Source organism: Anabrus simplex, chromosome 8 (genome assembly GCF_040414725.1).
Source record: "Anabrus simplex isolate iqAnaSimp1 chromosome 8, ASM4041472v1, whole genome shotgun sequence".
Lineage (NCBI taxonomy): Eukaryota > Metazoa > Arthropoda > Insecta > Orthoptera > Tettigoniidae > Anabrus > Anabrus simplex.
In genome coordinates this window covers 129,445,078-129,472,813 of record NC_090272.1, presented here as the reverse complement: position 1 = coordinate 129,472,813, position 27,736 = coordinate 129,445,078, and the positions used below count along the sequence as shown (strand labels likewise).

The 27,736-nt window shown below is 36.6% G+C and overlaps 1 protein-coding gene across 13 annotated transcripts in view; it reads right to left on the bottom strand.

Annotated features, from left to right (window-relative positions):
* LOC136878885 (broad-complex core protein isoforms 1/2/3/4/5) overlaps positions 1 to 27,736 on the bottom strand; it is a 681,897-nt gene that overhangs the window by 451,334 nt on the left and 202,827 nt on the right. For all 13 annotated transcript variants that reach the window (XM_067152460.2, XM_067152455.2, XM_067152456.2 and 10 more), the window contains exons 5-6: positions 15,884 to 16,217; positions 13,860 to 13,982 (exon numbers count right to left, since the gene is read on the bottom strand). In XM_067152460.2, coding sequence (XP_067008561.1) covers positions 13,860 to 13,982; positions 15,884 to 16,217 — 457 coding nt within the window. The remainder of the gene's footprint in view (positions 1 to 13,859; positions 13,983 to 15,883; positions 16,218 to 27,736) is intronic.

Below are 27,736 nucleotides of genomic sequence, written 5' to 3'. Positions count from 1 at the left end.
TTTTTTTTACGTCGTACCGACACAGATAGGTCTTATGGCGACGATGGGACAGGAAAGTCCTAGGAATGGGAAGGAAGCGGCTGTGGTCTTCATTAAGGTACAGCCCCCGCATTTGCCTGGAGTGAAAATGAGAAACCACGGAAAACCATCTTCAGGGCTGCCGACAGTGGGATTCAAACCCACTATCTCCTGAATGCGAGCTCACAGCTGCGCGCTCCTAACCGTACGGCCAACTTGCCCGGTAACCTTCACCTCACAATGTGATGTCACTATTTTAAATCTTGTTCTGTATTCACAAAATTACACGATATTACAAGCTACTAGTCGTGCCTCAAAACTTCCGAACTCCTCACATGAAAGATAGGTTGGAAACTCAACGTGGTGCAGCCCAAATGGTGTTGCGATGCACTACACATTTACATAAGGCTTACCTACGTCAGCGCATTTAATAATAATGATCATAAGCACTCGAATGAGTAATAAGTTTAAGAGAATTTCACACTTTTCTGCATTCAGTCAGTGTTTTGTGTCTGTTTTTACATTTTATGAGGTAAAAAACTATCGCACAAGTCATTACATAGTAAACAAACACAGTCATCTGTTGGGTTGTGGAATTTTGTCTATATGCATATATTGTTGTGGAAGCCATGCATTTAAGTGATTAGAAAAACTGAGAACACAATACAGGCCAAATTCATCAAGCTCGCCATTCCTCAACAACACAGAATATTCAATAGTAAGCAGATCAAAACATTGAAAATTCGATCAATCTATCATATAGCTATTGATATTATTGGTTACGTTAAAATTGAATAATTGAAAAAAGGTTCAACCTATTCAATATATGAGAGAAAGAAATGTAGTGATTACATTCTTATTTAATAGTAATTAGAATTGGGACCGGTTTCGACCATAGTCCAGGTCATCGTCAGCCGATCAAAACATAAAAAACATGAAAAACAATGCATATGAAAAAGAAAAAGATTAAGCGAACTCTGGATCGGTATAATAGGCAATATAAAATGATGATGGGGGTAGAAACTGTGAATCACTTAAAAGAAAACAGTGCGTAATTTTATGAATGGTGGTACGGCACACGCAATGATAGGTAAAGTCCCACAATGTTTATGAACAGCGGAGAACGGTCAAATGGGTCAGTTTTTACACACCGTCAGGCACAAAGTCACAACACTATCGAACAACATATGAAGATCTATCAATATGTAACACAATTACTCATTCAATTATACTGAATTGCGTTGTATGTATCTATATATACGTACTTTATTTCCCGCAACCGAGGCAAATACTGGATCTTCAGGATATTCTCCATTCTACTTTGGCGTTCGAGACTACAGCGCACGACCTTGAGTGTGCTGCGCTGATCACCGGGAACTGGCAGTTTGCTTCTATAAATCTATTCGTCTTCGACTTCGACATATTGATAGATCTTCATATGTTGTTCGATAGTGTTGTGACTTTGTGCCTGACGGTGTGTAAAAACTGACCCATTTGACCGTTCTCCGCTGTTCATAAACATTGTGAGACTTTACCTATCATTGCGTGTGCCGTACCACCATTCATAAAATTACGCACTGTTTCCTTTTAAGTGATTCACAGTTTCTACCCCCATCATCATTTTATATTGCCTCTTATACCGATCCAGAGTTCACTTAATCTTTTTCTTTTTCATATGCATTGTTTCTCATGTTTTTTATGTTTTGATCGGTTGACGATGACCTGGACTATTGTCGAAACCGGTCCCAATTCTAATTACTATTAAATAAGAATGTAATCACTACATTTCTTTCTCTTATGTATCGAATAGGTTGAACCTCTTTTTCAATTATTCAATTTTAACGTTGTTACGTCGGGCGTCATTTCGAACGTTAACATTCTTTACCCGATACCTCCATTTCTAACTCGTAGTTGGGCTGCCTAATCAGATGAAATGGGGTCGCTCAGCGGATACCTCAGGGTTTTCAAATGCCGAGTAAGACATGTAATCTTACTTCAAGATACGCTTAACGTGAGTACGAAGAGATTAACAACTCACGGGTGACGCCTATAGAAACTCATGACATATTAACAATCGTCAACAAAATTTTTTTAAATCAGAGTATTTAACTACGTGAGAACTGGTCATGACTAAATGGAGTACTTAATTAATCAAAAATTCTTAGCTAAGCAACTAACTTACGAACTAGGCTACAATGAAAAAACTCATGATACATAAAATTGTAGAAAATAAACAAGATATTTATTGATTAAATATTGGACTATTAAACTGGAATGCAAGGCATTACTTGACGTTTCATATTACAAGTGTGGATTGTGAGTCAACTCTGGCTCGTAGAAAGAGAAATAATATGTAGTCTTAAACTATCTAGATCAGTTCCTTCGTGAAATAAAATTTGCGTGTGTACATATTTACATTCGATCACTGGACATCTAAGGTCCATACTGAAGTTAGTCATTGATATAACACCAACATAATCAAGTTGTTAAGAGAGCTCATTTGCTTTAAGATTAATTAAACAAGTCTGAATTAAACACACGGTTACGCTGAAATGTCTATAAAGTCCACTAATAAACTCAAACTTGTAATTGAACCAGATCCTAACTTTAAATTGCAGGACTGAACTGTATATCACAGATATATTTAATTGCCAATCATATTAGAGTTGAGCGTTGAGAATATTTCATAGTAAATTGTAGCTGATACTCAGTAAATGACGAGTCACTAATAAGTAAATCCATATAAGTAAACTTGAATAATTTAAAGTTAAGAACTTCATATTTAGGTTCCGTATTGAAGCAGAATTCACATCAAAGAAAAGTACAATAAGTTCCACCTTTTCAATACATTATATTATGTGACAGTTTTACGTTACAGTTAAACCTTCACATTTTTATACACTCGGGACCGGTTTCGACAGTGTCCCTGTCATCATCAGCCAAGAACAATTAATCGAGGACAATAAACCTTACAATACTTCAGGTATGATATAACAGTGAATATGATACATTTCTTTAAGAAGTCTATGTCTTTGATTAATTTTCCTATTTTGATTCTTAAGTTCATATAATAATGAGCTTTAGTTTTTGCCTGGTTGGCTACATTATTTAAAGTTAAGAACTTCATATTTAGGTTCCGTATTGAAGCAGAATTCACATCAAAGAAAAGTACAATAAGTTCCACCTTTTCAATACATTATATTATGTGACAGTTTTACGTTACAGTTAAACCTTCACATTTTTATACACTCGGGACCGGTTTCGACAGTGTCCCTGTCATCATCAGCCAAGAACAATTAATCGAGGACAATAAACCTTACAATACTTCAGGTATGATATAACAGTGAATATGATACATTTCTTTAAGAAGTCTATGTCTTTGATTAATTTTCCTATTTTGATTCTTAAGTTCATATAATAATGAGCTTTAGTTTTTGCCTGGTTGGCTACATTATTTAAAGTTAAGAACTTCATATTTAGGTTCCGTATTGAAGCAGAATTCACATCAAAGAAAAGTACAATAAGTTCCACCTTTTCAATACATTATATTATGTGACAGTTTTACGTTACAGTTAAACCTTCACATTTTTATACACTCGGGACCGGTTTCGACAGTGTCCCTGTCATCATCAGCCAAGAACAATTAATCGAGGACAATAAACCTTACAATACTTCAGGTATGATATAACAGTGAATATGATACATTTCTTTAAGAAGTCTATGTCTTTGATTAATTTTCCTATTTTGATTCTTAAGTTCATATAATAATGAGCTTTAGTTTTTGCCTGGTTGGCTACATTATTTAAAGTTAAGAACTTCATATTTAGGTTCCGTATTGAAGCAGAATTCACATCAAAGAAAAGTACAATAAGTTCCACCTTTTCAATACATTATATTATGTGACAGTTTTACGTTACAGTTAAACCTTCACATTTTTATACACTCGGGACCGGTTTCGACAGTGTCCCTGTCATCATCAGCCAAGAACAATTAATCGAGGACAATAAACCTTACAATACTTCAGGTATGATATAACAGTGAATATGATACATTTCTTTAAGAAGTCTATGTCTTTGATTAATTTTCCTATTTTGATTCTTAAGTTCATATAATAATGAGCTTTAGTTTTTGCCTGGTTGGCTACATTATTTAAAGTTAAGAACTTCATATTTAGGTTCCGTATTGAAGCAGAATTCACATCAAAGAAAAGTACAATAAGTTCCACCTTTTCAATACATTATATTATGTGACAGTTTTACGTTACAGTTAAACCTTCACATTTTTATACACTCGGGACCGGTTTCGACAGTGTCCCTGTCATCATCAGCCAAGAACAATTAATCGAGGACAATAAACCTTACAATACTTCAGGTATGATATAACAGTGAATATGATACATTTCTTTAAGAAGTCTATGTCTTTGATTAATTTTCCTATTTTGATTCTTAAGTTCATATAATAATGAGCTTTAGTTTTTGCCTGGTTGGCTACATTATTTAAAGTTAAGAACTTCATATTTAGGTTCCGTATTGAAGCAGAATTCACATCAAAGAAAAGTACAATAAGTTCCACCTTTTCAATACATTATATTATGTGACAGTTTTACGTTACAGTTAAACCTTCACATTTTTATACACTCGGGACCGGTTTCGACAGTGTCCCTGTCATCATCAGCCAAGAACAATTAATCGAGGACAATAAACCTTACAATACTTCAGGTATGATATAACAGTGAATATGATACATTTCTTTAAGAAGTCTATGTCTTTGATTAATTTTCCTATTTTGATTCTTAAGTTCATATAATAATGAGCTTTAGTTTTTGCCTGGTTGGCTACATTATTTAAAGTTAAGAACTTCATATTTAGGTTCCGTATTGAAGCAGAATTCACATCAAAGAAAAGTACAATAAGTTCCACCTTTTCAATACATTATATTATGTGACAGTTTTACGTTACAGTTAAACCTTCACATTTTTATACACTCGGGACCGGTTTCGACAGTGTCCCTGTCATCATCAGCCAAGAACAATTAATCGAGGACAATAAACCTTACAATACTTCAGGTATGATATAACAGTGAATATGATACATTTCTTTAAGAAGTCTATGTCTTTGATTAATTTTCCTATTTTGATTCTTAAGTTCATATAATAATGAGCTTTAGTTTTTGCCTGGTTGGCTACATTATTTAAAGTTAAGAACTTCATATTTAGGTTCCGTATTGAAGCAGAATTCACATCAAAGAAAAGTACAATAAGTTCCACCTTTTCAATACATTATATTATGTGACAGTTTTACGTTACAGTTAAACCTTCACATTTTTATACACTCGGGACCGGTTTCGACAGTGTCCCTGTCATCATCAGCCAAGAACAATTAATCGAGGACAATAAACCTTACAATACTTCAGGTATGATATAACAGTGAATATGATACATTTCTTTAAGAAGTCTATGTCTTTGATTAATTTTCCTATTTTGATTCTTAAGTTCATATAATAATGAGCTTTAGTTTTTGCCTGGTTGGCTACATTATTTAAAGTTAAGAACTTCATATTTAGGTTCCGTATTGAAGCAGAATTCACATCAAAGAAAAGTACAATAAGTTCCACCTTTTCAATACATTATATTATGTGACAGTTTTACGTTACAGTTAAACCTTCACATTTTTATACACTCGGGACCGGTTTCGACAGTGTCCCTGTCATCATCAGCCAAGAACAATTAATCGAGGACAATAAACCTTACAATACTTCAGGTATGATGTAACAGTGAATATGATACATTTCTTTAAGAAGTCTATGTCTTTGATTAATTTTCCTATTTTGATTCTTAAGTTCATATAATAATGAGCTTTAGTTTTTGCCTGGTTGGCTACATTATTTAAAGTTAAGAACTTCATATTTAGGTTCCGTATTGAAGCAGAATTCACATCAAAGAAAAGTACAATAAGTTCCACCTTTTCAATACATTATATTATGTGACAGTTTTACGTTACAGTTAAACCTTCACATTTTTATACACTCGGGACCGGTTTCGACAGTGTCCCTGTCATCATCAGCCAAGAACAATTAATCGAGGACAATAAACCTTACAATACTTCAGGTATGAAGTTCTTAACTTTAAATAATGTAGCCAACCAGGCAAAAACTAAAGCTCATTATTATATGAACTTAAGAATCAAAATAGGAAAATTAATCAAAGACATAGACTTCTTAAAGAAATGTATCATATTCACTGTTATATCATACCTGAAGTATTGTAAGGTTTATTGTCCTCGATTAATTGTTCTTGGCTGATGATGACAGGGACACTGTCGAAACCGGTCCCGAGTGTATAAAAATGTGAAGGTTTAACTGTAACGTAAAACTGTCACATAATATAATGTATTGAAAAGGTGGAACTTATTGTACTTTTCTTTGATGTGAATTCTGCTTCAATACGGAACCTAAATATGAAGTTCTTAACTTTAAATAATGTAGCCAACCAGGCAAAAACTAAAGCTCATTATTATATGAACTTAAGAATCAAAATAGGAAAATTAATCAAAGACATAGACTTCTTAAAGAAATGTATCATATTCACTGTTATATCATACCTGAAGTATTGTAAGGTTTATTGTCCTCGATTAATTGTTCTTGGCTGATGATGACAGGGACACTGTCGAAACCGGTCCCGAGTGTATAAAAATGTGAAGGTTTAACTGTAACGTAAAACTGTCACATAATATAATGTATTGAAAAGGTGGAACTTATTGTACTTTTCTTTGATGTGAATTCTGCTTCAATACGGAACCTAAATATGAAGTTCTTAACTTTAAATAATGTAGCCAACCAGGCAAAAACTAAAGCTCATTATTATATGAACTTAAGAATCAAAATAGGAAAATTAATCAAAGACATAGACTTCTTAAAGAAATGTATCATATTCACTGTTATATCATACCTGAAGTATTGTAAGGTTTATTGTCCTCGATTAATTGTTCTTGGCTGATGATGACAGGGACACTGTCGAAACCGGTCCCGAGTGTATAAAAATGTGAAGGTTTAACTGTAACGTAAAACTGTCACATAATATAATGTATTGAAAAGGTGGAACTTATTGTACTTTTCTTTGATGTGAATTCTGCTTCAATACGGAACCTAAATATGAAGTTCTTAACTTTAAATAATGTAGCCAACCAGGCAAAAACTAAAGCTCATTATTATATGAACTTAAGAATCAAAATAGGAAAATTAATCAAAGACATAGACTTCTTAAAGAAATGTATCATATTCACTGTTATATCATACCTGAAGTATTGTAAGGTTTATTGTCCTCGATTAATTGTTCTTGGCTGATGATGACAGGGACACTGTCGAAACCGGTCCCGAGTGTATAAAAATGTGAAGGTTTAACTGTAACGTAAAACTGTCACATAATATAATGTATTGAAAAGGTGGAACTTATTGTACTTTTCTTTGATGTGAATTCTGCTTCAATACGGAACCTAAATATGAAGTTCTTAACTTTAAATAATGTAGCCAACCAGGCAAAAACTAAAGCTCATTATTATATGAACTTAAGAATCAAAATAGGAAAATTAATCAAAGACATAGACTTCTTAAAGAAATGTATCATATTCACTGTTATATCATACCTGAAGTATTGTAAGGTTTATTGTCCTCGATTAATTGTTCTTGGCTGATGATGACAGGGACACTGTCGAAACCGGTCCCGAGTGTATAAAAATGTGAAGGTTTAACTGTAACGTAAAACTGTCACATAATATAATGTATTGAAAAGGTGGAACTTATTGTACTTTTCTTTGATGTGAATTCTGCTTCAATACGGAACCTAAATATGAAGTTCTTAACTTTAAATAATGTAGCCAACCAGGCAAAAACTAAAGCTCATTATTATATGAACTTAAGAATCAAAATAGGAAAATTAATCAAAGACATAGACTTCTTAAAGAAATGTATCATATTCACTGTTATATCATACCTGAAGTATTGTAAGGTTTATTGTCCTCGATTAATTGTTCTTGGCTGATGATGACAGGGACACTGTCGAAACCGGTCCCGAGTGTATAAAAATGTGAAGGTTTAACTGTAACGTAAAACTGTCACATAATATAATGTATTGAAAAGGTGGAACTTATTGTACTTTTCTTTGATGTGAATTCTGCTTCAATACGGAACCTAAATATGAAGTTCTTAACTTTAAATAATGTAGCCAACCAGGCAAAAACTAAAGCTCATTATTATATGAACTTAAGAATCAAAATAGGAAAATTAATCAAAGACATAGACTTCTTAAAGAAATGTATCATATTCACTGTTATATCATACCTGAAGTATTGTAAGGTTTATTGTCCTCGATTAATTGTTCTTGGCTGATGATGACAGGGACACTGTCGAAACCGGTCCCGAGTGTATAAAAATGTGAAGGTTTAACTGTAACGTAAAACTGTCACATAATATAATGTATTGAAAAGGTGGAACTTATTGTACTTTTCTTTGATGTGAATTCTGCTTCAATACGGAACCTAAATATGAAGTTCTTAACTTTAAATAATGTAGCCAACCAGGCAAAAACTAAAGCTCATTATTATATGAACTTAAGAATCAAAATAGGAAAATTAATCAAAGACATAGACTTCTTAAAGAAATGTATCATATTCACTGTTATATCATACCTGAAGTATTGTAAGGTTTATTGTCCTCGATTAATTGTTCTTGGCTGATGACGACAGGGACACTGTCGAAACCGGTCCCGAGTGTATAAAAATGTGAAGGTTTAACTGTAACGTAAAACTGTCACATAATATAATGTATTGAAAAGGTGGAACTTATTGTACTTTTCTTTGATGTGAATTCTGCTTCAATACGGAACCTAAATATGAAGTTCTTAACTTTAAATAATGTAGCCAACCAGGCAAAAACTAAAGCTCATTATTATATGAACTTAAGAATCAAAATAGGAAAATTAATCAAAGACATAGACTTCTTAAAGAAATGTATCATATTCACTGTTATATCATACCTGAAGTATTGTAAGGTTTATTGTCCTCGATTAATTGTTCTTGGCTGATGATGACAGGGACACTGTCGAAACCGGTCCCGAGTGTATAAAAATGTGAAGGTTTAACTGTAACGTAAAACTGTCACATAATATAATGTATTGAAAAGGTGGAACTTATTGTACTTTTCTTTGATGTGAATTCTGCTTCAATACGGAACCTAAATATGAAGTTCTTAACTTTAAATAATGTAGCCAACCAGGCAAAAACTAAAGCTCATTATTATATGAACTTAAGAATCAAAATAGGAAAATTAATCAAAGACATAGACTTCTTAAAGAAATGTATCATATTCACTGTTATATCATACCTGAAGTATTGTAAGGTTTATTGTCCTCGATTAATTGTTCTTGGCTGATGATGACAGGGACACTGTCGAAACCGGTCCCGAGTGTATAAAAATGTGAAGGTTTAACTGTAACGTAAAACTGTCACATAATATAATGTATTGAAAAGGTGGAACTTATTGTACTTTTCTTTGATGTGAATTCTGCTTCAATACGGAACCTAAATATGAAGTTCTTAACTTTAAATAATGTAGCCAACCAGGCAAAAACTAAAGCTCATTATTATATGAACTTAAGAATCAAAATAGGAAAATTAATCAAAGACATAGACTTCTTAAAGAAATGTATCATATTCACTGTTATATCATACCTGAAGTATTGTAAGGTTTATTGTCCTCGATTAATTGTTCTTGGCTGATGATGACAGGGACACTGTCGAAACCGGTCCCGAGTGTATAAAAATGTGAAGGTTTAACTGTAACGTAAAACTGTCACATAATATAATGTATTGAAAAGGTGGAACTTATTGTACTTTTCTTTGATGTAAACTTGAATAAGTAAATCTAGGTGCGTAAATTTAAATGCATAAATCCATATGAATAAATCTGTGTTAATAAATTTGAATGCATAACTCCATATGAATAAGTCCGTATGAATAAATTCGAATGCTTAACTCCATATGAATAAGTCCGTATGAATAAATCCAAACTCATGCTTTATTGCTACGTTCTCGTTGTGCATGGATAGTATTTACGAACTAAGGCATTTGCTCCTAGTGCCTGTCAAACTCGGCTCCTATTTTAACATTTCCCTAGCTGTAGTTCGTTGAGAAAATGCAAGTTCAAACAGAGAATACGTTAATCTATTCAGCTATCTAACTAACTTCAACATAATCTTTGGCTGTCATACACATGTCTTTTAGGCTCAATGTCCCTTTCCTTCGTTATATTCCATAACATTCTACTTCAATGCAAGCTATTTTACTCATACGCAGTTACAATGCAAGCGCTATATCGCTGTGTTCAGAAACATAATAACGTATTTATCGGTGTCGTGAATGCCTTCGGTCAAATACAGCTATAAAACATATCGTTGTATTCTGATATTCATTACAACACATCTAAAGTTGACATACGATCCCGTCACAAGCATAATTCTACAATAGTAAATTCTGTTCATACCTTGGCTTTGGTCACTCCAACGGTGTGGGCAATCTCACGTATACGAATCTAAAGAATGTAGTGTGGCATATCTTGAACTGCAGGCACTCAATGGCCCCTACATAGTGCGTATAAAACTTCTCATATCACTATATAACTCATACTTTTCCTCAAGCTAGCACAATTGCAACCTTACTTCAACATCCATATAATATCTTAACATCGTAGCCTCAATATTAACTCGTCGCGTTCCCAAATACTTGACCATGTCAAACTACCACACTATGTTTCTTAAAACAACATTTTAAAGTTGCTATATATCTCATAACCTATGATTGAGTTCAATGCCCTTATTGAGAATCAAAAATAATGCGTGATTCCATATGCATATTTTACACCGCGCGCAACCAATCATGACGTCGACTTGTAGCATTACCAATACAAAATCTCTGTAATCTGCCAGTATGTCATTATTATCAGCTGTTTTCCAAAATTATTTTTCAAACCTCACGCATCATACGTGTATTTTGACCAATATACGATGACGTATATATCCAACACATTAGAATCTTATGCTATTTTGCTAGATCACGTAACTACGGACTTAAATATCTCACACTTCGTTGGTAACATTCACTTGCATTTCTTATATATCGGTTTATATTTAGCCCATCGGCACATGCCTAAGGCACATGTGTAGGCAAACCAAAAATTATGCGATTAAATATTGTAAATGACTTAGCTCGCTCATGGTTGGTCCTGGTCCAGCTGTTCTGCTCCCAAATGGATGTAGTTGGGTCTGCGGTTAGCTCATGGGTTGGACATCTGGTACATCATCTGCTTCCTCATCACGGGATTGCTGTCGGTTTCCCGTCGCCTTCCTCATCATGGCTCGGTCATATGGTTTCCCGTCGCCTTCCTCATGATGCCTCGGTCGTATGGCTTCCCGTCGCCTTCCTCATCATGGCTCGGTCGTATAGCAAGATGCACTGGTCCCCAGCTTGGTCCATCATGTATATTTAGCACATCATCCTCATGGTCTTCTTATCAGCAACTAAATTAAGGATTATACTGCAGTGAACAGCCATTATATAATTCTTTTTTGAAGTCCGTAATCCTTAAATTTATTATTTCCTTTGTGGCTCTCCGACGTTTATCTTCGACCTTGTTGGTGTTGATTTCAGTGAATGTATCTCTGTCGGCCGCTTCTTGTAGATCTTGGGAAACTAATTTCTACTCTGATTCAATAACTCGAGATGTATCTCATCTTGTATGAGATCCTTTTTTTTTTTTTTTTTTTAATGCTGGTTTGGTCTCCCTTTGCAGAGTATAGATCAACTGCGCTCCATATCCACCCACACGTATCTCGTGGTACTTAGCTGATTCCTTTTTAATATCTCTAATCAACTCTGCTTATTTTTTTGATGAATTGACTTGTTTTCTTCTCGTTTCCGACGCTTTTTCTGACCATACTCCGCAATCATCTATATAACATCTGACGAACCGTATTGCAAATCTATTCCTGAGCCTTTTGGGGAATCTTCTACCTGGCACACTAGCAAAGTCAACAGTAACTTAGAAGACAAAATACTGTGTAGTCGACATACTTTGTCCTTGTGGCAGCCTCCGCATGGGGGAAGTTGTAATAATAATAAAAATAAATTCTGATCCTTTCTTCTTCTTAAAAATTATACCGCGGTCGGTAGTTCTGTCTTCACTCTTCGTTGAGAAAAATTACGATGGAGATTTCTTAACAATCAAGTTTTCTACTTTTTTTTTGTAAAACAATACAGTAGACAGTCCACTGTCCGTTTCACCCTCAATACTCGACCGTTCCATGACGTGTATGGCCTCCTACGTCACCGCAACTGGTGTCTATTCTTTGCTTCCTATAGATTAAATGGGCCATACCTTCTCTCGGCGCCATTTTGAAAGCTGACGCGGAGGTGTGAACGGGCACAACGTTAATACTTTCAATACGGAACAATGAAATTTTTATCTTTAAATTATTGGTTACTTCACATTCGAGATCACACTTTATTAACTTTTCATTATGATTTATTCCTGGCATAAAAGACGTGCCCTAGAGTAATGTTATATAAAAACTGAAAACTGTGTTTATATTACATGGATCTGGCAGAAGAATGAATTTCCAGAATTTTTCCTGAATTCCCTAACATTTCCAGGTTTTCCAGTTATTTATCAAATTCCCTGACATTTCCCTGTTTCCCAGGTTTTCCATACGGGTGGACACCCTGCCAACATACAGAAGAACCCTTGTGCCGATTTTACTTCATCACTTGGACACTGACTTGTTGGAAATTTTAACCCAACATGAATGAACATTTAATTTTATCACCATAACTATCACATGTGTATTTATTGTCTTACCATTTTGTCAAACTTTCAGCTGAAGATGTTCCATAATCAGAACGAAACATGTCCTATTTAGTATACACCTAGAGATGAAGCTGGATTATATCATGTAAATAAAAAAACCATTATAAGGAACTGAAAAGTATAGGAAGGTGGGAATCTCCTTATAACTTAACCTTAGTTGTACTTGCCATGTACGCGTAGTGATTAGCAGACTGTGACCAAAATGGCCTTATAATTTCAAGTAGAAGTAAACCATTGCCATGGAAGATGCAAAAAATGGTGGCTGGACTGGCTGAGATGTGACAAGATATCAATCACCAGGTTTCCTAACAATGCCTCTAACTGGCAAAAATGGAGAACGGCAAGTAGAAAGCAGAGCAGGAAAAACGCTAAGAAGACTGGCATAGCTCCAATATTACCAGGCAACATTGTGGCCCATAAAAGCTCCTTATTTAGCCGATATGAGTGCGATAAATGGTTTATGGCTTTGCGAATCCCTGTCTGCTTCAGAATTTCCCAAGTGACGAAAAAATGAGAATCCAAAGGAAAGATTCACAATTATTCATTTTATAAAAGTTTCTACGAGAAAGGGAACCTACCAATAGCTCTGACTCACGTAAATTAAATACTAAATCTGGAAATGAAAAGGGCTAGAAAAATGTAATACTCTACCATAATAAACACAATATTAGAGGGAGGAAATTAAGCTATGCAATACACTGGAGGAAATTAGGCTATGCAATACATTAGATACTCAATGATGTAAAACTGTAAAAATGGATAATATTTGATAGGAAGAATATTTACATGACAATTCGGTACCCTTAACTTTTATTTCTAATGAAGGATCACTCTGACATAACATCTACTCATGGAGTGACTCCCACAGTTTCACCAGTGTAACCTGCTCCATATGTTGTACAAGGAAATGTCAAGTAATACTGTCCTACCTTGACTGCCTTCTTGTGAGCCCGAGTCCAGTGACATGCTTGGAATGCTAACCATCGCTCCACTTGGAACAGAAGCCACTGTCACATTCTGACCAGAGGTTCCTGAACTTTGTCCTGGATCACCTGCACATCCATATGAACAACTTCTTAATGAAAGTACACAAACATACAAAATATTGTTCCTTCTTTGTAATGAGACACAAGGAGATAACATTTTCTTTCCTCATTCAATAAAAGTCCATATCAAACCACATGAAGGTTAATACAGGGTGATACAGCGAGTTAGTAAATGCATATTACTGAATTTTACTAGAAAGTTTGAAGATTAAGTTTCATTGCATTATCTATTTTGCAGATAAACTTTGTTGTATGGGAGCAAAGGTAGGTGGATTCACAATGTATGATTCATACTTTGGAGGTAACAGGCAAAGCAATACCAAACATGCTTTAGGAAAACAATAGGCAGGGGTTATGTAGAGAGAGCACGCATGATGAATAAGTAAGGTCTAAATATAAGAACATGCTGAATGAAGATGGACAAGAATAATATAAAAGGGTGAAGTCAAGTGAAGTGAATAGACAAGGTGAAGTCACTTAGAAGGAAATAATTTCATTGGATCAAACCGACTGTTATATTGGATTGAGTAGTAAATGAGTTGTATGGTTGAGCACTATTAAGTTGAAAGAAGACATGGTTGTGAGCAACTGCAGGGGGACTTAGCCAATGTTGTGAGATGGACAGCGGATAATGGTTATGATGGTAAGTTTCACCAAGAGGAAAAGCCCTCTCAGTTTTAATTACTGTATTGATGGAGTAACAGTTCCTCTTTTACTGAGAAACTCTATCGTCTTGCAGGGATAGCACCACCCGGTGTGCGAAGAGAAGTAGCTGCAAATAAGGAAAGGACAAAGGTTAAGCACGAAAGTACTCATCTACTGCATGGACATGAGCTTCCAGTACAGGGACTGAAATCTAGGAAGAGCTTCCTGCGAACATCTCAGGAACTTATTGTACCAGCTGAGAAGGCAAGGATACAGCTATGGAAGACGAAGATCCCCCAAGGCTCTGAGCAGATGGCGGTTGAGAAACGTTTGCCACCCGGTTGAAATGAGAGCTGGACAATCTGGAAATCTCTCAATAGGTTGAGATCAGGAGTGGGAAGGTCCAAAGTTAATTTAGCAAGATGGGGCTTCATCAATGGCGACAACACCAAGTGTGACTGCGGAGAAGATCAAACCATCCAGCATATGCTTCAGTGTCCGCTGTGTCCATCTTCGTGCACGCAAGATGACCTGCATCGAGCTACGAAGAGAGGACTCGAAGTAGTGTTGTATTGGTCCAAGATTATTTAAATGTTACTTGAAATTATTGTAATTGTTTTCTTTTTTTTGATGTATCTGACACAAGAATAATAATAATAATTGATGGAGTGATATTACCTCACAGGGAGCAATGTAAGTACCTACGTATTAATATGAGGAACGAACTTCATTGGGATAATCATATCAACGAAGTTGTTAAGAAAATTTACAGATCTCTTCACATGGTTATGAGAGCATTTAGGGGTTGTAGTAAGGATGTAACGGAGAGGGCATGTAAGTCTCCAGTAAGATCCCAATTAGAGTATGGTTCCAATGTATGAGACCAACACCAGGACTACTTGATACGAGAACTGGAAAAGATTCAAAGTAAAGCAGCACGATTTGTTCTGGGTGATTTCTGACAAAGGAATAGTGTTGTGAAAATGTTGCACACTTTGGGCTGGGAAGACTTGAGAACAAGGAAATGAGACACTCGATTACGTGGTACAGGTAAGTTTCGAGCTGTCAGTGGAGAGATGGCGCGGAATGACATTACTAGATGAATAACCTTACGCGGAGCTTTTAAAAATAGGAAAGCTGATCAGCTCCATGCAGTATTTAATGACTGTAAAATCTGCTTACTGATTCATTACACAATTATAGCCCATCAGAAGCAACTATCATAAATGTTCTAATTGATAATATACTGAGTACAATCTTACCCAATGACAACGAAGCATGACTGGTATCAGCAGATAAAAGCTTCATTAAGGAATCATCTTGCTGACCTTCCTGTAACGAAGTTTTATCATCCATTTGTTCCATATCCGAGTCCACAGGTTCTTCCTTTGGATTAGAAACAGGAGTATAATCTAAACCCATTGAGTCTTCATTGTTTGGCTGTGGACTTTGTGGCGCAGCAGCAGCAGGAAGGGAAGGCTCTGGTCGTATACGTTTGAATGGTGGTGCACGACCTTCATCCGGTTCTGAAGGTGGCTTCTTTTCAACCGGCACATGTGGTGCAGGTGGTGGAACTGACTGTTTTGGTGTGGTAGGCTGAAAGCAAATATAGAAGAAATTATAATTCAAAAGAAAAGCCAGCAGCAGGACTATAATAGAGAACCAACATAATGAAAAGGCTAATCAAAGATATCATTAACACAAACACCCAGATTTTCTTACATCTCTTGAAACTGTTCCCAATATCACATGATGTAAAGAATATTTCAACCACTGAGAGAAAGAGAGAGAGAGAGAGAGAAAGAAAGAGAGGAAACTTATATTTGCAACATGATTCAAAGAAAAAGAGAGTTAACTAGTTAGGATTTCAATGTTACTTCGATAATGTATACAAGAAAGCAATCTAATTATCAGATACTCCCGTTTTTAACATTTATTATTATTATTATTATTTTTAACATTTATTATTATTATTATTATTATTATTATTATTATTATTATTATTATTATTATATTTGTGTTTATTAATAGTGGCATTTCTTTAGCCTTGTACATATGAGAGAAATATTTATAATCTTATCTTACAAACTAAAAGTATCATGACACAAATAACATAAAATGAATATTCTTAATCTTATCTTAGAAACTACCATTACAAACCATAGTAACATAAGACAAAAGACATAATATAAGCACAATAAATATTCTTAATATTAGGAACGACATAGGCACAGTAAACTTACATTCACACCATAAGATTCATTCATTCTGCGAGACACATCAAGGAGATGCTCACGGCAAGATGACTTAAAGGGATTTAAGCTTTTTATGGCTCTAATGTTATGGGAGGGAGGGGGGGAGTTTCATATTCTAGCTCCATTTGCAACAAAGGAAATATGCTGGTGACCTGCTGAGAGGGATAGCAAGTGTGCTGCCGGAACATGCGTTATAATAATTATAATAATAGATTTTATTGCAGCCAATGGCCATACAGATGTAAGATCATATTACAAGAGTTAATATCGAGTAATATGCGTTTTTTTATACTTAGTCCGTTTTATATCTTACAGAAATGTGTTAGAGAGGTTCTTCTGTTTTTGCACCAAATTACATGGTATCGGACACAATTTGACCAACATAACTTGTGGGGTTATGGCATTTCCCTGTTGTGCAGTCGGTGGAGAAACCCATGGACCGCTACTCTCGTCATGAAGTGTCGTAGGTCGTATCTGGCTACAATCCAGTCCCTGTAGATCATTGCATCCGTGGCAAAGAACCTGTTGATGATAAATAAATCTATCTAACTATATCTCTTGCTTCTTGGCGAGTTCTCTTAGTAGATCTTTGTAGGCTTCAGTAGCTGGCAGGAGCAGGTCTGGGTGAAGTTCTTCTATGAAGAACTGTTCCTTTGCTATAGTACGTAGGTTAGGCGTGAGGGTGTGTACTTTGATAGACTTAGAACTCTTTTCAGGAAGTGAGCTTTGACTTTTTCTATGTCTTCTAGATTTTTCTTGTTTAGGTTCTTCCATATCACCTCCAATCCGTAGGGCATAATTGGTACGATCTTCAGGTGGAATATGGTCATCACCGTTTCCAAAGATAGTTTTCTCAGATACTTTATACTATTTGCTGCCATTCTTGCTGTTGAGGTGTGTTCTCTTATGTGTAGGTCGAATATGTCCCCTCGGGTTTGAAGCGCGATTCCTAGGTATTTGAGGTTTGGTACGTTTCACAGCGGATTTCCTTTATACAGGATGTAGTCGTTCGCCACCAGTCTTCTGCCCCTTCTAAATGTCATTTTCAAGTTGGTTTTTTTTTTTTTTCCCCCCCTCCCCAGCCCATGCTACAAGTTCGTTGAAGGCTTCTTCGGCATTTTGAACTTCTTGGAATACGATTACCATGTCGAATTTGATGTATCATCTCTGTTCTTGAGACTCTGTCATCTATTTCTATTTGGTTTTTAGATAAGATGCCTTGTATGAGTCTGGTTTCTTGATTTCTTCCTGTGATTTCATCATTCTTATTATCAACTGCCTATATAGAAGGTCGAACGCCTTAGTGTAATCTATGAAGACGGCATGCAGTTTTTCTCTTGGGTGTTCTAGAGCTGTTTCGTTGTCATCTTGGATGCATTTCATCACCTGAATCGTAGATTAACCTTTTTACAAAGCCATACTGTTGATTTTTTGCTTTATGTCGCACTGACACAGATATGTCATATGGTCACGATGGGATAGGAAAGGCCTAGGAATTGGAAGGGAGCGGCCGTGGCCTTAATTAAGGTACAGCCCCGGCATTTGCCTGGTGTGAAAATGGGAAACCACGGAAAACCATCTTTAGGGCTGCCGACAGTGGGGTTCAAACCCACTATCTCCCGATTACTGGATACTGGCCGCACTTAAGCGACTGCAGCTATTGAGCTCGGTATTTGAAGATTATAGTGTGTTCTGTCCTCAGTCTTAATCGCTCGGTAAGTAGGCTTGTTAGTATTTTTAGGGCTGTGCACTCCAGGGCTATTCCCCTGTAGGAGTTTGGGTCCCTTGTGTTTCCTTTGCCCTTATAGAGCACCTTATGTGTTGCTACTCTCCATTTGTTTGGAATGTTGCCTTGCCTCTGGCATTCGTTGAAGAGCTCCGTCCAGGTGTCTGTGAGAGCGTGCGCTGTTTCCTTGAAGTGCTCGAAAACAATACCATCCAGACCGCACGCTCTGTTGTTCTTTGAGTTTGCAATTTGCCTCCGTACTTCTTCTCCGGAGAAAGGGTGGGATTCCTCTACTTCTTCCTCCCCGCTTGGAATTTCTGGGTGGTTTTTTTTTTTTTTTTTGGCCTGGAGTATTTCTTTAAAATGTTCTTCCCACGCATTAATTGGGAGGTCTCTTGGGAAATAGGGTTGCTTTGGTGAGGCCACTTTGTACCATTTCCCCTCTGCTTGTTCGATAAGTTTTTTCTCCTCTTCCGCCGTGTATCTCTCTTTGTGTTTTTCCAGCATTTCTTTGTATGCTCTCCTGGCGTTGTTGTATTCCCTTAGGTCATTGTTAGTTTTTGTCTTGCCTTATGGAGGGCTGTGATCGTGGTTCTCCTTGCTTGCTTCTTCCTTGACTATTGCCCGTTTGATATGTCCTTCGATCGTGTCAAGGGCTTAGTTCATTTTCCCTTCTTGCATTTCCTTCGATGGTTTTCTTGCTGCTTCTGTGTTTAGTTTGTCCTTGTCGATTTCCCTTGATGGTTTGTTTGTTTTTTAGAGGTGTTTCCTTGTTGTGGATCTTTTACATACATGACGGTGAACGCAGCGTTTGTGCTTTGCCTTGAGAAACGAAATGGCCGTACGATCGCTCTTTTGGGTCAGAAGGTTGGGTCCTCCGTGATCTGGTAGTGTTTAAACTCTATTCCGATTCTGTATGCTTTGTTTCTTCCCACGACAGTCAACTCTTCCACTTCTACATCACCGTTGATATCGTTTTCCAGTAGGTGTTCTATTACCATCTCTGGTGTGGTGGATTTGTGTAGCTTTCCCGTATAGAGCTATGCTCTTTTCTCGGCCGCCTGTAGTTTATTTTTTCCTCCGGTCGTTGTCTTGTCCTGACTGTTGTTTTTCTTGGGTGTCCTCTTCTTACCACTAGTGAGAATGTTTCCTTTCTCTCCTGTTCTTCATGTGTCCGGTCTCATGTCTCGCTTGTCAAATCTGTTGTGTGTTCCGTTCACTCTAGTGAGGTTTGTCCCCCCCTTTTTTTTTTTAGCTCTTTTAACATCCGTTTTACGTCTTCAAGTAAATGCTGTATCTGCTCATTTACTTTTCCTATAATGCTCTCTCCTATTCCGTCATTTGTGTGTGGTGAGCAGTTTCGTGCTGCTCTGTTATGTAATTTATCTCAGTCGCCTTCCTTGTTCCGCTGTTCTCCGCTTAGCAGCGGTAGGTATTGGGTTCTGTTTGTCTCTCGGTCGCCTTCTTTGTTCTACTTGGCTCCGCTTGGTGGTGGTGGGTGCTGGTTACATTTTGTTGCACTGTGCGTCTGTGTGGTAGGCATAGTTTCTTGTTTCTCTGGGCTGATCCTATCCTCGCTCTCATGTAGTGTTTCGTGCGGTGGCCAGGTAGGTCCTTCGGGGCTGCTATCTTCTCCCTTGTGTAGAGCTTCTGTTTTGTTTGCTGGCTCTGTAGATCGCGCCACTTATCCTTCCAGACTGCTGTCTTCTCCCTTGTGTAGAGATTCTGTTTCGTTTGCTGATTCTACAGATCGCGCTACTTGTCTCAATAGCTGCCGTCTTTCCCCTTGTGTAGGGCTTTTGTTTCGCTAACCTCATTTCCCTTGTGTTTGAGAGAGAGCTTTCCCTTCCTTTCAGTGCGTATTTCATATCTAAAAAAGAGTTTCTGATATCACTCACCGCTCTCTGGATGACTTCTATGTTGTCTTTTTTCAGATATCCATCTTCTTCTGTTATACTGGTTATAACTTTGAGAGCGCTATTCACCCGCTGCTCCGTAGTTTCCACCATGTGTTATGCTGGTGGAAAGAGGAAAGGAATTTCAGTTGTGAAGATAGGTAGTACAGGATATTCTCGTTTATTACTCGAAGTATTAATACTGCCACGTGGAGGTTTCTATACTGTTCAAATTTTAGAAGGGAAATTTGATGATAATAAGGGGTAACATGAACATCACAGCGTAAGGAAAAAATAAATCTAATACCAGAGTTCATAGCACGTTGTACTCAGTTTAGTTGTTCACTCGTGGCATCAATTAGTACTATGTCACAATAGGAAAATATAGGAAGGATAAGGGTATTTACAAGCTTAATTCCCATGTTTAGTGGCAGCATATTTTTATGATATTTTAGTGGATGAAGGGAGACGTACACTTTTCTACAGACAATGGTAATGTGCTTTCCCCAATTAAGACTCTCATTTATAATAACAACACCTAGATTTCTTACAGAGTATTCGTACGGAATAATTTTACCAGATAAAGTTAGTGGAGGAAGGTTTTTGCTTTTTTGTGCACTGATTTGTTTAATCTGCCCAACAATAACAGTTTTAGATTTTGATAGATTAATTAAAATAGAGTTGTCATGAGCGTACGTACAGATATTATTTAAGTCGGAATTCATATAACCTATTGCTTGATTCATATCCAAAATTTTGGAGCGATAATACATTTGTAGATCATCAGCATACAAGTGGTATTTACAGTGTCTTAGCCGTGTTGATAGATAGATCATTAATATAGATAACAAAGAGTGTCACAGGTGTAAAATGTGTTGGAAAGTGGAAAGTGTTTATTGAAGTCTTTATTTGTAAACCGTCCGTAGTACTTACTGTATGATCTGAAGTGTGGTGATATGTTTTATTTGTAACGACCAAACCTGTACAGTGTAATATTTGATAGCATATGGTATTTGTAAATAGTAGATTTCAGTTCTACTTTTACTGGAAGTATCCATAAAGTTGTTACATGAATTTTTGAACAGGGTGTGTTGCCTTTTGTTGGTTATGTATTCAAGAAAGTATTTTCTGACTGTTCTGGAAATGGAAGATTCGCGATCGTATGTATTTGAGAAAGTATGTTAAAGTTCGCGACTGAAGTAGGAGTTGTGATTGGTGAATCTGGGTGGCGATAGACGGACTCATGCGTTCTGATTGGCTACTCCAAGGCCAGGGTTTCCCTTATACAGAGAGTGAGGCAGCATTCGTGGTCGGTCTTGGTCTGTCTGTGGTCTGTCAGGAGTCTATCTGGTTGTCCGAGGTTTTGACATCGTCTCGCTACCGGGATGGGCCACCTTGTGGGTAAGCACTCTTGATTTCCGTTCCAGCTTAAATTTCCTGTAATGTTCGGTTGCTTTTTCATATAGGAGTCTGCCCTAACCTCACCTGTATTCGCCACTTAATTATTTATGATGCCTTAGCTTTCCAGCTGGGCTTGCTTGTTTGTTTTCGAGGCATTCCCCGTTTCTTGTTTCGCTAAATATGTAAATTGTAGTTTAATATATTTTCCTTGGGGTTTTGCCTCTGGTAGTTCCGTGTCACTTGATGTACGCTAGAGTTTGAAAAGTACGTTTAACTTCACTGTAAATTGTAATAGTGTATTACGTTTCTTCTTACCTACTAAATTGCATTGTACAACTGGATTTGTAACTAGATGTATAGTTTGGTTGAACCTTTGAACTTATAGGAAACCATATCAAAGAACGTCGAATAGTTGTATCGCAGAACATGTAGTGGGTTGTGTGTTGTGTGTCGGTACCTTCCGCATGACTGAAAATTTTCGGAATTCATTTGTAAAGTCCATTTGTAAATAATATTTTTCAAAATTAAGGATCACGGTTGATTATTTCTGAAACTGCAACCTAAGCCATGTCCGTGCCCTCGGTAGGTTCCAGATCCTTCCTGGTTTACTGCCATCTAGTTGGCCCTACTGATATTTACTAAAGTTGTTATCTGCAGAGATCTGCATAGTTTTGAACTGTTTCACTGAGTGTGTAGTGGTTTTTGGTACTGTGTAATTGCACTTACTTTCCTCCCTTTACTGTGTTTAGTTTTTGTTTAGTGTAACCGCTGTAGTAGCGGTAACAAAGCGAAGTGATCGAAGTACTGAGCCATGTGGCACTCCTGAATATTTCGTTACCCATTCAGATGTCCTATCCTGACCAGTATTTCTAGATTTACTGTGTCAAAGGCGCTGCTAAAATCAAGAAGTGCAAGTAATGTCAGCTGCTGTTTGTCCATCGCATGTATCACGTCGCTTGAAACCTTCAGCAGAGCAGTGGCCGTGCTGTGTCCCTTTTTGAAACCCGACTGTACAGGGTCAAATAGTTTGTATTTATTTAAATAGTCAGTTAATTGCACGTATGCTACACATGCACGAGGCTTAGACAGAGATGAAAGTATGCAAACAGGTCGATAATCTGGTATAAGTGTAGGTGAGGGAGTTTTTAATTTAATTTAATACTTGCTACAGGATTTTTGTCCCAATTACAGCAGCATTCTTTGTGATACACAGAGAACATACAAATAATTATTACTTAATATTACTTAGCCTAACTTAAATCTATTCTAAACTAATTTTAACCCAATCCTTTTTACTGAAAAACTGAACGACTTTCTAGACGTTCTGCATTGCCATAAGAACATAAATAAAAGTATCACAATTAATTAACCACAGTATACAGTCTACAGCATTAACATTTGGAAAAAAACACACACAGAAAAATTATCAAAGAACAATACATTGCTTATTATGACATTAACGGGAATATAAAAGCTGGCCGGTGTGATGCTCCATTCTGACTGTGAGATCAATTACATCTTGCTGTCATGAATTCTTTTAAAAATATTGTTATGTTTATACTGAAATCAAGAGCATTATTTTTAGAGATGCACTGTTATAAATAGTGCATGGTCTGTAAAGTGGTGAATTTTGATGCACAGATGTTCTAGCTTTTCTTATTTGAAAATGTTAACTGAAATCTTGAATTAGGGCTTGAAGACAAATCTAAATCACGATCAGTTCTCATGTTGTAGGTACTTCGTTGTCTTCATGGCACATGGAAATTCAGGAGGGAAAGGAACTCAGGATTATCAATTTGCAAATTTATTATCTTATATATGAATTTTGCTGCATCTTTCTGCCTTTGATCTTCTAAACTCTCCATTTCTAAATTTAACAAAAGCTCATTGTACAAAACCATTTGAGGATATTGTGATGTTTTTTTAAAATGTAAATATTTCAAGTATTTCTTTTACACCCTTTCAAGTTGATACACATGCATTTTGCACCGAGGGCTCCAAACCACGCTCATGTATTCCAGTTTTGGCCTGACCAAGGTGTTGTACAACTTAATACACATATTTATATTTTTAAATGGTTTCACATTTCTTATCACAAATCCCAAGTTCTACATGCTTCAGTGACCACTTTCTGTACCTGAGGAGTGAACGTCAGCTCCCGGTCTAATAACACTCCGAGGTCTTTCCATTCTGTTACAGCTCTCAGGTCATTGTACCCTAACTTGTAAGTGTTAGAGGGAATGTGCTTTACTTCGGGTGAACGACATGGACACACATTTTGGAATGTTTAGATATAATTTATTTTCTGTCGCCCAGTCCGTTATATTATTCAGGTCTAACTGAAGATGTTCATTGTCGCTGATTGTTGAAATGGCTTTGAATACTTTGAAGTCATCAGCATATAGTAGGCAATCAAAATAAATCACTTGATCAGGTAGATCATTTATAAATGCGAGAAATATTAACGGGCCCAAATTAGACGCTTGAATTACTCCTGATTTTACCATGTATTCTTTAGAATTAAATCTTCTATACGACAAACATTGTTTCCTTCCACTCATGTAGGAAGAGAAGAAACATAACAATGAATAAGAGAATCCTAAATGATTTAATTTATTTAAAAGTATATCACAATTAATTTTGTCAAAAGCTTTCTCAAAATCCGTAAATATGACATCCATCTGATCGCCGCTCTCGAGAGCTGTGGATACCGACTGCGTGCAATTAACCAAATTTGTAACTGTAAATCATTTTGAAAAAAATCCGTGCTGTTTTTCTGATGTTAAAGGTCTAATGTGATTCGATATTCTAAGATATAATACAAATTCAAAAATTTTAGTTACTGCTGACAATATGGATACCGGCCTGTAGTTCTTAACCAGCGTGGGGTCTCCTATTCAAATATTGGACACACTCTCAACACTTGCCATAAGGATGGAAATTTCAATGTTTTGAAAATTAAATTGTAAATGAAGAGAAAGGGGTCCTTAAGATGCTCCATGCAACCTTTAGTTAAATAAGGTGGAATTTGATCTGGCCCCGCCGATGACTTTGGTTTAAGTTTCTTCATCGCCATTTCAACCTCTTTTATGTTTATAAAGCTGATATTTAAACAGTTTATATTAACAAATGAATTGTTAGGACAAATATATTGCACCATGTCTGAAGCATATAAAGAATAGAAGAAATTGGCAAATTCTTCGACTATATTCTGATCGTTATATAATATTTTATCCCCATATTTGAACGCAGTACGTTCATGAAATTTCTAAGCTCCTGTGTTTGTCTATTTAAATTTAGGTCTGTTTTGTTATTACATATTGTTGGTATGTTAAAATCTCTGGCAATTTTTATATTACTGTCATGGATCTCATAATGAGATTCCAACCAGGCAAATACCTCCGAATATATATCTTTGAAGAAGGTGGCATGTAAATACCGCAAACCAGACTTTCCCTTGAACAAGTAATTTTAGAAGCAATCCTCCGAAACTCCTCCTTACTTGCTCAACTTTCAAGACAGATAATTCGCTCTTGACTGTTGTGAGGACACCACCTCCCCTCCCCGTCCCACCCCTGGATCTATCGGCTCTGTACACTGTGTACTGCCCACTGTTGACCTCCCTGTCATAAACACTACAGTCAAGGCAGCTTTCACTCAAGATACAAATGTCTATAGAGCGTTCCAACCTTAAATTGCAGTACAGCGTACATGGAGCGCGCTGTTGCAAAATCGACTTGTGAAGATCACGCTCAAGTGTGACTCAAACAGTGCGTCACAGTTCCACATTTTTTGTTTGTAATTTTATAATTTTAAGTTCATTCATTCATAAATTGATATTTGTAGTATGGTAAAATAAATACAACATAGCTTAATCACTGGTGTTGCTCTCAGATAATGGACGTACACCTTCTATCATTTCTGTAAGGCCTGATGTTCCCGCTTTGCATGAACTGAGTTCGGGAGATGAACTTGAGGATGATCCGGATGATGAAGAAAGTCTTATTAAAAACTGTTCATCGTCGACATCGTCCTGCAATTCGTCTGCTTTCCGCAAATCTCTTTCATTTTTCTTTACTTCGATCACGTAATTTGCCCAATTGCCCACTGTAATGTTCTTATACGCAGCAGTTATTAAATTTTCCATATAATTTTTCTTGAATGGTAAGTTATGATACCGGATGTAGTTTTTCACCTAGGACCATACCATCTCAATAGGGTTTAACTCGCAGTGATAAGGCGGGAGACGTAGAACCTGCCGACCTGCCACTCTTGCCATTTCATCTATTCTCTGCTCATCATACAGAGCCCTATGCTGAGAAGCGATGTGCAACAATTCTTGCTTGAGCATCCCGTCCTCAAAAGATATTTGCTTTTTATGTAACCACTGTACGGTGTAATCTTTTCGCCAAGAAGCCACCAGCAAAGGTTCCAACTTACGGGAATGATAAGCGGCATTATCCAGCACGATCACGGCACCTTCGGGAGTGTTCGGCAACAGTTGTTCCGAAAACTACTTCTTGTAAATTTCACCAGACTTCCAACTTACGGGAATGATAAGCGGCATTATCCAGCACGATCACAGCACCTTCGGGAGTGTTCGGCAACAGTTATTCCGAAAACCACTCCTCGTAAATTTCACCAGACATTTCCTCGTGGGCGTCCACCATGTTTTTATGGCATAAAAATGTTAGTTCAGCATTTGGAACAAAACCATGTTCATTACCCGCGTGGACTAAGGCGAATCGCGGTCCTCGGCTTTTCGGTGGCCTAGTCCCGAACTCACCACTTCAATGGCGGCCTGCCGTGCACTTTTCACTATTGTATCCTTCCATTCTTTTGTCACTGTCTGCCCAATATTTACACACAATTCATCTGTGTAAATTATAGCTTTATTTTGTGCCCTCAAACGTTTTATCTCCCTGAGATATCTGTGCCTCCAATCAATAATTTTGTCGGTTTCAAGGAAAGCTGCTTTATTACCCCGTCTTAAATAGCGGAAGCCTATATCATGTAAGAAGCGATACAACATAGTTTTGGAAAATCGTGGCAAAGAATCTTCTCCATTTACCCGACTCAAAATCACGTTCAATGTCAGTGGTATGTTAGCAAACAAAAGAGAGTGAACCACCCGACGCACTCCACTTTGCACAATTTCATCATATTTAATTTTTCCTTGCATTTTCTGCCGTCCTTCTCTCTCTCTCTTTTTTTTTTTTTTTAAAATTTGACAATCCATTGTACATCCTTCTGCACTTTTTCTTCGAACTAAGAACCCCCGCACGAGCACAAGCACAAAATCACAACTAAACAGACTACAGTTAAAATTGAAATAATTGATAAAGAGATTTAACCTACTCAATACAAAAGAATAAGAAATGTAGTGAATTACATTCCTATTTAATAATTGGTAGAAATGGTACCGGTTTCGACCCTAGTCCAGGTCTACACTATAAATTGAGGATAATTATGTCCACCTTTTCAATATAAAAACAATGTGACGTCATTAACACATCACATATTTATTACCTTTCAAACATTGGGACCGGTTTCAGCATTATTTGTATGCCATCATCAGCCATAGGAAACTTTGTGACAAGGCCTAAGTACAATATTAACATAACTTACAACATATATATATAAAAATTGAACATATTCTTACATGACTATTAAAATTTGGTGTACACCTTAAAACCTTAGATTAAAATTGGTAGCATATGTTATGCGACATATTATGACTTTATACAATTATTTGACTAAAGTTAAAGCTTTTTGTCAGTTTTTATAAATATTACAAAATGTTAACTGAGCATCCAGATAACAATTTTCAATCTTTAA